The sequence below is a fragment of the Fulmarus glacialis genome, unplaced genomic scaffold (genome assembly GCF_000690835.1).
Source record: "Fulmarus glacialis isolate BGI_N327 unplaced genomic scaffold, ASM69083v1 scaffold9701, whole genome shotgun sequence".
Lineage (NCBI taxonomy): Eukaryota > Metazoa > Chordata > Aves > Procellariiformes > Procellariidae > Fulmarus > Fulmarus glacialis.
This window is the reverse complement of record NW_009193381.1, coordinates 61,141-75,693: the sequence shown is the minus strand read 5'-3', so window position 1 is coordinate 75,693 and position 14,553 is coordinate 61,141. Positions and strand designations below refer to the sequence as shown.

At 40.4% G+C, this 14,553-nt stretch overlaps 1 protein-coding gene across 1 annotated transcript in view; it reads left to right on the top strand.

Annotated features, from left to right (window-relative positions):
* Window positions 1–4,405: 4,405 nt before the first annotated feature.
* LOC104083796 (inositol 1,4,5-trisphosphate receptor type 2-like) overlaps window positions 4,406–14,553 on the top strand; it is a gene marked incomplete at its 5' end in the record, with an annotated part of 45,436 nt that continues 35,288 nt past the window's right edge. Inside the window, 5 exons of the mRNA XM_009587423.1 lie at window positions 4,406–4,513; window positions 6,974–7,166; window positions 9,090–9,215; window positions 12,061–12,236; window positions 13,568–13,732. Of these exons, the coding sequence (XP_009585718.1) occupies window positions 4,406–4,513; window positions 6,974–7,166; window positions 9,090–9,215; window positions 12,061–12,236; window positions 13,568–13,732 (768 nt within the window). The remainder of the gene's footprint in view (window positions 4,514–6,973; window positions 7,167–9,089; window positions 9,216–12,060; window positions 12,237–13,567; window positions 13,733–14,553) is intronic.

The window sequence follows — 14,553 nt, the reverse complement described above, 5'->3', positions numbered from 1 at the left end:
AATTTTTCCACACACATACACGTTGTATTTTGGCAAACCAATCTAGTATCCCAAGTCAATGAGTTATTGACAGGCTGATGACATGAATGTTCACAGCTTTAAATCACTTTGTCTTTGAGAACATTTAAATAACTGCGTTTTTGTCAAAGGAAATCTTGACTTTAAAACAAAAAGCCTGCAGGAAATCCATATATTTTTAATTGCGAAAGATGGGTCTGCTGAGGTTTTCCATGCTGCTTATCATATATGGAATCCCAGATGACCAGCAGATCTGATTTTATAATCATGTTCTGTGAGGAATTTGGACTGAGTATTACTTGTAATGCTGTCATTTATCTCTGCTGTTTCTTTATTAATGTCTTCAGCGTTCTTGGTCTGTCCTCAATCTTTCATGTTTTGTACTGATGCTTTATTACAGTGTTTTCCAAATTTTTGAAGTAAAAGTCTTTCAAGATGAACAACAGTCCTTCCTTGGGAACTGACTGAAAGCCAAATGATCTTTATTCATATAGCTATTGCCTTACACATCCCCTCTTTGGAAATCACTGTTCCATTGTATGCTATTGCTTCCTCCTCCCTACATGCCTTGATGAGTAGTAAAATACAGTGTTGACATTTAAAATATTGTCACTGGCATGGTTGATGGGTGAGTGAATGACTGACAGAGTTTTCTCGTCAGAGGTGATTTTTTGGGGGCTCTCTGCAAATTCAGGCTCTGGTGATGGTTATTTTTTGTATCAATTATGCTTGCCATGCATTTTTGAGCTTTGCTTTGCAAACATAAATGGGGCTGTTCTTTCATTATAGTTGCTATTGTCCATGCCCATCCAGTGTCTTGTTCTTCAGCTGCCCCAAAAGATTTGTGCAGCACTTTGGAAGTAACACTTAACTACATCACAGGAGTTAAATATGAAAAAATGTCTTTCAGAGCTTGCATGGCCTTTACATGCCAATCACAGACTGTCACCTGGGGTGTATTACCAACTTGGATAAGCTTTCCATATTTTAGGCTCACAGTTTGTCACTACGTTGTTATTTTCATTGCTATGTCTTTGATCTCACAAAAAGCTCTTCACTGGTCAAGGAGTCTGTTGACACAGTCCCCTTTGCCCGCATGGGCCTTTGAGCTCATTACAGGGCAAAGGAAGAATCATGAGAGCAGAGCTTCAGAAAACATTGTAGTTGCCAAATAACATAGCATTTCTAAAGCTGTTCTGTGCCTTACTGCTTCAGATCTGAGCTTTCACAGATTGCTGTCCTCACCATTCTTTCATGGATGTAACTGTGACAATACAGAAATATTAGCCGTACTTATTATTGTGTCAATGTAGAGGAATCCATCCCACGTAGGAACTGCAATGCAAGCAGAAAATAGATAGACCCTTTCCCCTGAGGTTACTGTCTGAAGGTCTAGACTACAGAAGGTAAGTGGATACAGAGAGACGGGGAAGCAGAAAGAAATCAAGTTATGAGGGCTTATTGTCTAGCACTACTGCTGACAGCTTTTAGGTGGGTTTCCCTTCTGAAGTCTGCCATAGTTCCTCCTGCTTGGTCAGCAGTCCCTGGTTGTTTCTAATGTGTCTTTGCTGGCAGCCAAGGTGGTAGCACAGAAGATCCTGGCCTGTTCTTCAGCTCATTTGGTCTAGTGCTAGTGTCAGGAAGCCCCAGCTATATGGTGCTAGGCTCTGTACACGCATCAGCACAAGACAGTCACTGCCTGAAAGCACAGTCTAATAAATTGTAATGAAGATCACTGAATGCACAAGGTTTTAAAGTACATGGCTGCTGTTCACATGACACCTGATAGTAAAATATGCACTGCATCAGGGCTGTCTCAAATCAGCAACCGTCTGTTAAGTTAACGCACTGTGCTAGTCAGTCCCATTACAGCACAAGAGGGCTGAGAGGGTTTTCCCTTCCACATGGTAAGGGAACTTCTATTACTGATATTTATCGAGAGATACTTTTACAATAAAAATTATGGACAGTTAAAAGCATATCAGGAAGCAATACCTTGAGATTTTATATGGTTTACAAATGGAATTTCCAATTCTGTATACAAATTCAAGTGTGCTTATAAAATAAGTTTTTCGTGTACTAATGGAAATTTCTGAACCTGTACATGTCCTTTTCTCCAAACTGGCATAATTTTAAGATGAGAAGAACTGTCCATAGATCCTTGACTTGTCATTTATTAGAAAACTCAAAATCTTAATGGTTGACATTGGAGAAAAAGGGTCAAGCTAAGGCAAAGTTCCTCTGTATTACAGAAGATAAAAGAAGGGGAATATATTTGCTTCTGGTTATGCTAATTCATCACTCCAAGCAGGGTGTGATTGCATTCTGTCTAGTCAGTTCTTTTCTATGTATCTTAAAGAAGAGATATAGCCAAAGTAAAGGGCATTTGGAGATGGACAAGGAAAATAATTGAGTCATATAGAGTCTTCTGTTTGAGGAGGGGTGGGAAAGATAAGGATTGTTTTAATTTAAAGAAGAGACAAATAAGAGAGGACATGACAGCAGTGTTCAGAATGATGAATGATACAGAATAGGTGAATTGGGCGCTCTTGCTTGTCCTGTTTTAAGTACAGAAGCAGAGGGACATTCAATAAAGCTGAAAGGCAAAAATAGTAACACTGTTTAAAGGGAATTTTTATACAGTAACTTCCTTGTTTCCACAAGCTCATCTTGTTTCTCCATGATGCTAGAGCATGTATTGAAGGGGATGCAAAAGACCTCTAGAAAATGAATTCAGGTTGTCCTGTTGAAATGATGATGTGGGTGTACTGCAAAGACTACTGACTGAATCAGGTTATATGGCTTGTGTGAAGGAGAAGTAGTAGTTAGATAGTCTTAATAAGTGGAAGTTGCATAAAATATTAATACATGTAATGAGATTATCCATACATTTGCTAGATAGAGTAAAAAAGTAACTATTCAAGGCAGAAGTCTGTTACTGATGGAAAGAATATTGCTCTGTAGTTGTGCCCCATGTGATTCTTCCATGACTTCTGTCCATGAGGAAGTTGTAGGAAATACATTTATTCTTCCTCAATATTCCTTTCTGGTATTCTTTTGCTTTTGGATATTCCACTTATTAGTCATCTTTAATTAATAAGTTTCTATCAAGATTCAGAAGAAAAATTATTTTGATCAGTAGTTTCTAGGGAACTTCAATAAATAGAGTAAATTGTATATGTATCTCTTCCCCACCATTCTTAGATAAAAAGGGGATGGCGAGACATGCGAATGGCTTATAAACGAGTGTGATCCCTTTCTGGTTAGATTATAACAGCATCTGTTTAGATCCATTGTTACTTTTAGACTTGATCCCTGACACTTTTTGTAGATTTGTAATTATTTTATAATTCCTCAACGTACTGTGTTATTTCGTGTAGTGCAGTCCTAACCCACCTGTGGTGATCATCACTTCAAAGTGACCTGCGGTCATTTTGAGTGCTGTGCCTGCCTTGTTTCTAATGTCTGTGTCTAGTCTGTTGTGGTAATGTCTATGTAATGATTAAGACCTGGATCACATCTGCAAGATAGCCTTTTCTTTCCTGCCTCAGTTTCCCCCACTTTAAAGGGGGTGAAACACCTCAGAGTTTCTGGATGAAAACCACTCACTATGATATAGGGAAAATTGCATTTTTAGTAGTGTTTCCTCATGCCTTGTAATTAAGTCTTTGTTCCTCACCGACCTAAAAGACATCATGAATGCATTTGCTGACATTCTCAGTATTAAACTTGTGCAGCTATTGGGCATTTTAAATATTTACTAGTCAACAAGAACAGCTACATTTTATGAATCATGTAAAGTATGTAATTTGTAAAAGTTTGTAGGAAGAGATACACATTTGTGTGTTTTTGTGTGGGCACATATGTGCTGTGTATATAAACTACATGGTTAAGAATGTATTTGCCTGCCACTGCAGTCCAGCTGCCTCTGAAATAGTTATGGACGTTATCTTGGCAGCCCTGAAATACCATGCTACAACATGGTGAAGAACAGTTTAGCCGTTTGAAATCACAGAGAAAATTTAATTGTAAATGTAATTACCTAGTCAGAGGTATGCAAATTTTATGGCTAAACTTAAGTGAAAAGAAGCATTCAGTCTAATTTTTTGGCATTTGTCAAAAGCTCTCCAAAAACCATCTAGGCTGCAGGCTAAGCTGCCTTTCATAAATCTAAGCCGAAGACTTGCTGCTGACTTTTTAAGACTAAATTATTTCTATTGTTCTCAAGTAATTACATTTTTGTTGTTATCTGTGGAAAGAGCCCCACTGGGTTGAGCATGTAAGTATATGGGGGTGGGGGGAGGAGGATTTGTGTTAGTTAAGTGGAGATGATAAAGCTGAAAACATAGCAGCAGGACATAAATCAGATTTTTTTTTCTTTTTCTAGTTGGCTCGTCACAATAAAACATTGCAACAGATGCTGAAGCCAGGGTCAGATCCCGATGAAGGAGATGAAGCCTTGAGGTATTATGCCAATCATACGGCACAGATAGAGGTAAAGAATTGCTCACTAGAAGATTGAATATGAGACAAGTTTGCATCTTGTGCATGCTGTATCACCTCTTTTTAAGCTTCTGAACAGCAAAGCTTATTCAAATGGTGTAGATTATTTATAAGAAGGAGAAGGTTGAATAATATGTTTTTGGCTATGGGAGAAAAAGGAATGCACCTATGTTAAAAGTGGCTCCAAATAATCATTTTATAGTAGCTTTCCTGTGTGTTACCAAACATGTTTTATTAGGGAAATAATGACTGGATAGTAGCTGTGTAGTGAAGTCAAGAATAATCTTGTATGGTACATCACTCAAATAAATAATCATGAGTTTCAAAGCCAGTGATGCTAACTGATGAAATTAAAAGTTTGGCTGGAGTACAAAGAGGTTTTGAAGTGGTGTAGACAATCAGCATGGCTTTTGTTTAAAAGACGAAGGCTTGGCCTGGTTCATAAGTTCTGTTCTCTATTTTGAACTTTACCCCTGCCATGGATTGAATTTAGATCAAGATCCACAGAGGTATTTAGGTTCTTAACTTTTATATCAGATCCTGTGCTCTTACAGATTTCATGGGATTGTAGGCATCAAGGTAGGAGTTAGGCACTGCGGTATCTCTAGTCCTTAGTGACTTTGTAAGGAGGAGAATTTCTATGGTGCAAAGGCAGCTGCTGCAAGAGACTGCAGGAAGAGGAGGCATCTGGCTCCCTTTTGGAAATGCTGTATCAGGTCCAAAATTGGACGAGTATGAAAACTGCACAGTATGGTTGCACACAGGCCTAGCTTGAATCTGAATCAATAGTTTTACCTTCAGTGGGGTCCCAGGCTCCATCAACATTGGACCTGAGCTTGTGTGCATAGGGAGCAGTCTGATGCAAGCGCTTCAGGTCGGTATTGTCCTGGCTGCCATCAAGGCAGGCCATGGCTGGGTCCTTCTCTGTTTTGACCATCCTTTTTGCCTGATACTGGTCACATTATCCCACCACAGGACAGATGGAAGTTCTATGGCTGTGGTTGTCCGGAGGGCAGCTTAGTGCTCCTCTTAACATACTTTAATACTTTGGGTGCTCCTGAGGTATCTCTTAGGAAGTATCAGCTGAGTTATCTGGGTAGGTTGTAAATTTAGGCATTAAACAAGCACTATGGTCTGCTTTTGTGTGGCCAATAGCTTCTTCCTGGTGTAGTTTCTGAAATCTGCTAAAACCTCGTGGCTGCAAAGCCTGTTCCTCGAGCAGATATGGAGGTCTTTATTCTCAGGAAGGATTTTTAAATGTCGTTCTGCAGAGCAGCACATGCAGCCTACCTCTCTGTTTGAGTCCCTGACTGAATTAAAGGTGTGCCGTCAGCTTCCTTCTCTCGCCCCATCGGGTTAGCTGCTGGACGCATAGTCCCATTGCACAACTACTGGCCTGAGACACAACTTAGGACACTTCAAAATAGCCTGTTCAAATTTCACATAATGTACAGGCCCATGGGCAGACATGAGCATAATTGCCCTTCATCTCTGATGCAAATGTGCTTGAAGATGTTACTCTTAAAAATGACTTAAGACACGTGGTTTTTAGTATGTTCACATACTAAATATGAATTACAGAGAGAAAGGAGGGTTCTTGAATGCAGGACTGTGACTGGAAAAGTGAAACTCAACCCAGCATTGCTGCTATATCATGTGGATGTTCGCTGGTCTTTCACTGGAAGAAGTCCTAGCTCTGTTTGGCATTTCCAATATAGCTCCCCTGTATCAGCGTGTCTCATTTGTTTGATTTGAAAGTCAGATAGTGGGTTTTTTTTCCCCTGGTAGCTGTACAGAGACATGGGTCTAAGAGTCAGGATAAGTTTTCTACCCATTTCTGTATTATTAGTAATGCGGAGTTCATGATGAGAATGGGGAAGCAATTTTGATGACAGCGTGGTGAGATGGAGTAAAATCTAGCTCACTCATGATAATTCAGTAGGCCCTGAAATACAAATGGTGCAAAACCTTGGTTTTTGCTAAGTAAGCAGCTAAAGACTGACAAGATATGGGTACTGCCTGAGTAACGAAGTGCTATTTTTGCATGTTCACCTTCACAACTTACCTCATCATAGGAATAGACTCAAGGTGATAAAAGAATTTCGTAATCTGAGCAGAAAGCCCCTGAACTTCTGCACTGTTTACTGGGAGAGTTTCGTTTCAATTTATTGCAAAATTGAAGCATCTGAATTAGAACATTTTTTATATTTGGGGGAAGTTTGGACCTAGGTTTTGCCTGAGACATATATTTGCCACTTTATTTTCAGGCAGGCTTTTGAAGATAGAAAATCAGTTTTACTTTGTTTTAGGATTGATTGGTTCAACTTTATTGGAATGTTCAAATAATTTATGCATTAATTTATAAATAAAAGGGGAGCTGTGAACAAGAAAAGATATGACAAAATGGTTGGAAAGTCACTGATCCTGAAAAAAATGTGCATTTTATTTATAGATTGTTCGCCACGATAGAACAATGGAACAAATCGTCTTCCCTGTCCCCAATATTTGTGAATTCCTCACTCGGGAATCCAAAAGTCGGGTATTCAATACAACAGAGAGAGATGAACAAGGGAGCAAAGTCAATGACTTTTTCCAGCAGACAGAGGATCTGTACAACGAGATGAAATGGCAAAAGAAAATTAGGAGTAAGTATTGCAATTTCAAAAAATAGCTTAATTATGCAAAAACCCTGCTTTTAAGCCTTCAAATTTTTTTATTTTAATAATACACTTTTCTCTGTTCACTCTGATACTGCAGCAGGCGCGACTGTTCAGGGCTTGAGAGTGTAGGTCAGCAGAGTGTAGGTCAGCTGAGACACTTGCATGCCACCATAAAAGAGGCATAGTAAGGAGCAGTTAGTAATATAAGTAATGTGTTCAAGATGATGTTTTGGACTCCGAAAGTTAAACTGAAGGATGGATGAACTGGGTGTAGTTCCACTAAACTCAATAGAGTTGCACGTAATTAAGCCAAGGCCCCTAATATTTAACAAAAACATGTGTAGCTGCATATTTGAGGTTTGCAGATTCCTAAAAGACCATTAAAAAACTTGTAAATGTCAGTCACTTAAAAACATCGCTCACCAGAACCTCAGCTGCTTTAAATCTGCCTGACTCCCATGGAATCAGTTCCCCCTTGCCAGTTCACATCAGTCTTGCTTGATTAGGCTGCACTATGTCCCAGTCTGTTAGCCCACATACTGGTTAGCTCATATACTGGTGTATGTCCCATGGTAGCGGTAGAGGCATATGTACCACCTTAAGCTGCTTGCAGATCTGACAGGCACGGTCAAGATCGTGGGGGAGAGATCAAAGCAGGGACCTGAAGAGGAAGTGCAGTCTGCATTGCTTAAATTGACACGTCGTTTGCAATGGCTCCAAATGCTTAAATCTCAGCAGCCAACAGCATAAGGTTATTGCAATGAAATCTGAACATTTACCTAATCACAATTGAAGTCTATTTAGAGTAAAGCCTGAGACAGTCATATGCAGTTGAAGGAGTCTACTGTTTATAAAAAGTTAGCTGGGTGCAGGCAAGTCAAGAATATGCTCTGCATACTTGCAGGAGGCTCTCAATAGTTTAAAATCTAATTAATAGGAATACATCGTTTTCAAATAAGCCTCTCTGGCTAGAAATTTTTTCACACCATTGCACATAGAATCTTGTTTGAAATGTTCATTTAAACATATTGTAGTGCAGTCATATATATGAAGTGGTTGCCTGGGTCTTAGTACCCTCTGATCTTGTTCCTAGCCTTTTTGCTGAATCGTTTATGTGACTCTGGACACAAAATCTTAACCCTGTTTTGCCCTATTTCCCTTTTTAGTCTTTTCTAACTAGGCTATAGGTTCTTTGGGATATAAACTATTTCTGTGTATTTGTACAGCACTTCACATATGGAGACCCTGACTTCATTTGAGTCCTTTTAAGCAGGAGTACAGAGCTGTTTGTCAGCAGGTAACCTTGGATGTATGAGGATCATGCAGGAATTAGTCAGCTTTCATAAAACCAAATCCCAGTTAGACCAAATTTTACCTGCTCAAGATGTATTTTATCTGATCAAGATGTATTTAGTTTAACAGAGGTGGGGAAAATACCGCCATTCTGCAACCTTGCCTATTCCATTGTTCTTTAATAATGTCATCAGTGTACTTGGTCCAAATGGGTCATTTGGATGACCCGTTCTGGATCTTCTGGTTGACTGGTATGCAGAGTGCTGAAATCTGTTTCCTTGCTTGACTTTGTGTCTCCATGCACAGAGGCTACAGTTTCAGAGGCAGGTGAAAAGACTCCTTCACAAAAGATCCAATCCTAAAATCTTAGCAGAGGCAAAACTCCCATACATAATAACCTGTACTGGGATCTTTGGATTAAAGGTTCTGCTTGACACTGTGTTTTATGGCAAACCTATGTTTAATATTTGTCTATTTTAGTTAATTTTGAAGATTTGCATATTTTCTTCAATTTTCTTCATTCATCTGTATTTGTTTTAATTCCCTTGAGGCTATTACTGATTGAGTTCCTGCCTGCTTTCATTTCATTAATTGCTGCTCTTCTTCCCTTTCTAGATAATCCACCCCTGTTTTGGTTCTCCAGACACATCTCTCTCTGGGGCAGCATTTCCTTCAACCTTGCTGTATTCATCAATTTAGCAGTTGCTCTCTTCTACCCCTTTGGAGATGATGGAGATGAAGGCAAGTGGAGTTTGTTTTTATTTTTCCTTTTAATTTTAGATGCTTTCAGTTCTAAGGTAACACAGTTATATAAAACTGCACCTTCAGGTACGCTCCTATCTGCAAAAGCCATTTAGTGTCTTCTAAGTAGGTACCAGATGTTGTCTGAAATGTAGTAGTTGGTCTTCTGTGTGTCACATGTTCCATGCAATGTGAAGTAAAATGGACAGAACATAACTGTTGAGCTGAAGATTATCTAGATGATCTGAGCTAATTCTTTTTCTTTTTTTTTAATATTGCCATATTGCAGTGTACTACTGCACACATTCAGTTACAGCTTCTGAGCTAAAGGAAGATTCCTGGCAGCAGAGGGATTGAGATTCCGTAAAACTGACCGTTTTGAATGACTTGTAGTCTTAAAAACATTCTGAATGGAATGATTTGAAAACTAGCTTGTTGGGTTTTGACTATGTTGTTTGTTGTGTTAAAAGGGCATAACTGTTGCAGAGTTAAATCCATTATAGAAAAATATGCTTAAAAGCTATGATTCTGTCTCTGCTTCATCACATGTCACAGAAAATACAGCAAATAATAAATTTCATTAAATAAATGCAGCAGACTAGTGGGAGGCCTCTTTGAGTCCAAAACAAGCTTAATTGGGATAAAGGAGACTGAATAGTGCAGAATACTGGTAGCGGGAGTAGAGCCATTCACCTCTGGGTCTTTCATTCGTGTCCAGTCCAGTCAGTAATGTGACTGAAAGTCACCTCTGTCTGATGGCATGTGAACAGGGCTGGTGGAAGCCGTCCAGCTTCTAGTAGATACATGTGCTTTTCACAAACACCAGAGCTGGCACCAGCAAACATTCCTGTTGGCTGCCTAAACAGAAAGGCAGCAGATTAAAGTATATTGGCATGGAGACCACGTTGCCCTTTCACCTTACGGGGTGGTATCTGCAGGTCATGGCATAGGCATCTCGGCAGCCTTGCGTAGCAAAGTTTGCAGGGCTGTGCCGTGTAAAAGGGAAGCGTTTGTACTTAGTGCTTTCCTGTTTGTAAACTGAAGAGTCACTTGGAGTGCATGCATATTACAGCCCGTGCAGGATGAGAGGAGAAATAAAGAGTTAAAAATAACCTTTTGAACTATTATATTTTAGCTAATCTGTACTCATGGAAATCCTCTGGTCTGCAATCAGTAGGTATTAATACTTATTTTGAACTGCAGATTTATAAAGTATTAGTTTAAGTGGCCCCGGTAATCCAGTGATTTCAGTGATAGCGCGTTTCAGGATTCCAGTTCCTAGTGCTTGTAAAGGCAAAAGCTGAAGGATAAACAATACGTGTGGCCAAATGGGATTAGCAGGGTCATGAGGCAGCCTCCTTACTTCCAGCCTCCCCCTCCACCAAAACCTAAGAGCTGGAGTTTGTCTCCCATTTTTCCCCTTCACCTCGTGTAAATCCACCCAGACTCAGATGTCTGAGGTGCCTGGGCTGATCTAATCATCCCAAGAATGCTGCCTTTTAGTAGACCTCTGCAGTTCTTACATCATGTGACATGAGTGAAGTTGTGCGGCCGATGAGTTCACTCTGCCTGCGGCGTGCATGTCTGCATGTTACCGGTGTGGGTCCTGCGACGCGGAATTGTTTGACCTGCAGTAGGGAAGAAGGAAAAATGATTTGTTAAAGAAACACTGAGTGCTTTGGCCTCACCTTTCAGATCCACTTGGAAGTTATTTTTTAGGATCCATTAAAAGTTTCCAAATCTTGTTGGCGAAGACGCTATCTGACGGAGCCGACCTTAAACCTCCTACCAAGGATATAAACACTCCTGAACTTTGGAAAAGTTCGGATGCCATCTGAATGTTGAGGCTAGGGCCTCATCTCATTGTTTCTTAATCCCACTGATGCGGCTCAACTGTGTATCTGTTGCCAAAGAGATAGCATGATTTCTATTGTGAGTCTAGCTAAATTTTCTATTCCCTTCTGCCCTGACACTGACCTCTCAGTTCATCTGACAACAATAGAAGTCAGTGTACAAGTGTGACAGTGCCCTGAGATCTGAATGTGCTTTTTATATCACAGCAACATGGTGTGTTTCCAGGGCTTTAAGCAGAGGAGAGAGGGAAAATAGGGGCATGGCTCAAAACTCAGGGAGAGCCTGGAGCCAGCGTCTTGCAGAGCGGCAAAGAGACTGACTCTGAAGGCAGTGGCTCACATGCCCGCAGGAGCTCAGCAAGACCCGGGACCCGCTGCCTCCCCAGGAGCAAGGCACAGCTATTCAGCTGCTCTCGGCAATGCAGATGCTGCCTGTTCCTGCCGAAGTCCCCGTGGCTGCCTCCTGCTGTGGCAAGTGCCTTGCTCCCGTGCAGAGGCGGAGGCTCCCGCTGAACACCTGCAGCCGTTCAGAAGAAAGCTGCTTTTCTAAAACCGGGGCGCTTTGGTGCTGTTGGGGATCGAAACGTGACACTGCAGCGCGGTGCCACTTGCTGCGCCACCCCGACGACTGGCTATTTCTGTAGCTGAGCCATCATGGAATTAGACTGGAGGAGCCCTAATGATCCCTGCAGAAGGGAGCTGATTAGTAGCTTGCTCCAGGAGAAGGGTAAACTTTCATCTCTGAGCACTCCTCAGATTTTCATGGGAATTTCATTACTATTCTTGTTATTACCTGTGCAAAAATCAACAATACTATGATAATAATAGTTCTTGCTGCAATTAGGGCAAGTTGTGGTCAGCAGTTGTGATGCATGAATCATGCTTTTTGTTAGCTATGTTGGCAAAGGAATTGATCTTTTGGATCTGTTTCTTGGTGAAAAATGGACTCTCCAAAGATGCCTTTCTCAAATCTCCCTTTCTCCTCTATACAGGCACGCTCTCTCCGTTGTTTTCACTCCTCCTTTGGATAGCAGTGGCGTTTTGTACAGCAATGCTGTTTTTCATCTCCAAGCCTGTTGGCATTCGACCCTTTTTGGTGTCTGTTATTCTCAGGTCTATATATACTATAGGGCTTGGTCCTACCTTGATACTTCTTGGAGCTGCTAATGTAAGTACTTAAAAAGCAAGCAGAATTTCCCTTTCAGCAGAAGCAGAGATATTAAGGGTCTCCTATTAAAAAAAGCCCTTGATTAGAGCTGTACAAAGAACTTACTTTTCTGGTTCACTGGTTAAGCCAAAAAAAGAAATCATTTCCAGTCATCTCAAAACAGCAGTGTCAGCAAAGTGGGAAGCTAAGAAAAAAGCTGGTTTGGTTTTGTGCATATGCAAATAGTTCAAAAATAAAAACAATATGAAATTTAAAGAAATATTGCCAAACAAGAGGAATCAAATTTACAGTTTCTCATGTTAAAAGAATAATTTTCTCTACCAATACGCTCAGCAAAATTGACACAAATTTGTGAGATGTTTCTGTCAGCTTAAATCTATATTTTTGAGAAGAAAAAAGTTTTCAAAATTAAAAATTCTCTCAGCCCTTTTCCAGATTCCTTAATTTATTCATGTCTATGTTTTCGTGTTTACTGAGCTTGGTAATATATACAGTGATGCTCATAAGTCATCTATGTAGATTTCTGCCTGACTGCTACTGCTCTAATTCACCTTAGCACCAGGCAGCAAAGTATTGGGCTATTTGCCACCAGTTCTGTGAGAATTTCACATACTTAATGCTACCCAGACATATAGTCAAAGGTAAAGGCAAGTAAGCTGCGCTTGCCCATGTCAAATTTGTAAAAGAAAAAAACATGTTGAGTCCTCATTGCTTTTCCTGGACTACCAAACAGATGAGGTTAGCCCCTTTCGTATTTACTTCTGTACGCCTGTTTGCGTGCAGGCAAAGCTCAGAAGCAATGGAGAATCTGATGCTGTTGCTTAAATGCTATACTTCAAAAATGCCCCCCGTATTTTTTTTTAGGGATTTTATATTGAAAACCATGATCTGAAGGAAATGGTAGATGTCGCACACCCCCACACACACTTTCTGTTGTGTTACTATTGTTCTCTTCGTAGTAGCATGTCTAGCTGCTCTTACATAATCTGGGGTCTCAACTCAAAATTGTTAGGAATTCACTCCCCCGTTGTTTTTTTAATGCCTTATGACATTAATCCCACCCTGCCTACTCACTAATGTTACAGAAATAAATCACGATGTAATGAGGCACAGTGCAGTGTTAGAGGGGTGATGTACTTCCACTTACTCTCATGGGCTCGTTCCCAGTGTACCTTGGGAGTTCAATTTCTCTCATCTGACTCCAGCTACCTAAAAGTTGAGCATTTAGTCAAAGCAACCTATCTAGACTTTTCGCACACTGCAGCAATGCAAACAATAAATAACAGGATTTTTCTGATGGAATAAACCTAGCCTTTGTTCCCCCCCCCCAGCTTTGTAACAAAATAGTGTTTCTGGTGAGCTTTGTTGGGAACCGTGGAACTTTTACCCGTGGCTACAGAGCGGTCATCATGGACATGGCTTTCCTCTATCACGTAGCATATGTCTTGGTCTGCATGCTGGGCCTCTGCGTGCACGAATTCTTCTATAGTTTCTTGGTAAGTATGTGCTTTTGTAGAGGGGAAAACTTTGCAAAAATAGAAAATACCGTTACCCATGCAGCTGTCTTCAATTTCTTCCTGACAATCAAGCCAAATCATGTGTATTTTTAGCATACCGTTGTGTTGCTGCCCCTTAGGACCTGCTGTTTTCATTAGAACCTGTTTCTGTTAGGACTTACTTTATCTGTTTTAGAGTTGAAAGTTTGCTCATTTCTTTTCAGACGATCATCATACACCCCGCTCCTTTTTCCCGCCCTTCCCCAGCATACATATATTCTCTGTATGTTGTTCCTGTATCTAGTGTCAGTCATAATCTCTTTGGGACAGGAGTTGTCCACTGGTGTGTGCATCATACTTATACCAAAGGATCCCATTCCTCAGTTCATCGTGCAGCCCTAATAAGAAATATGTATATATATAATGTGGGAAATAGGGATGGCGTGCCTCTGGTGTAGCAGGAAGATTCATCACTTCGAATGTATCCCACTTTCATTTTCTTTTGTTGCCATTACCCAGATGGAATGCCTTTTTATAATATGATACAGGTGCAATGAAAATGAATCATACAAAATTATGCTAAACTCAGCTAACTGCTCCCTTCATGCTGAATAGCAGTAAAAGGTGTTTCACTGCTCTTGTTTTCTAATCCTTTTGCTTTATACTGGAGCATGTGAAACTTGTAGGGAGACGGACTAAATTGTGGTCATTTACATGGGTTCACTTTCCTGTTGTCCTATTTTTCTCAGCTTCCTGAAGAGAGCAGTGAGCTTCCAGTATTTCACAGAAGTGTGTTAAGCACACAAAAATTTTCAGGGGTT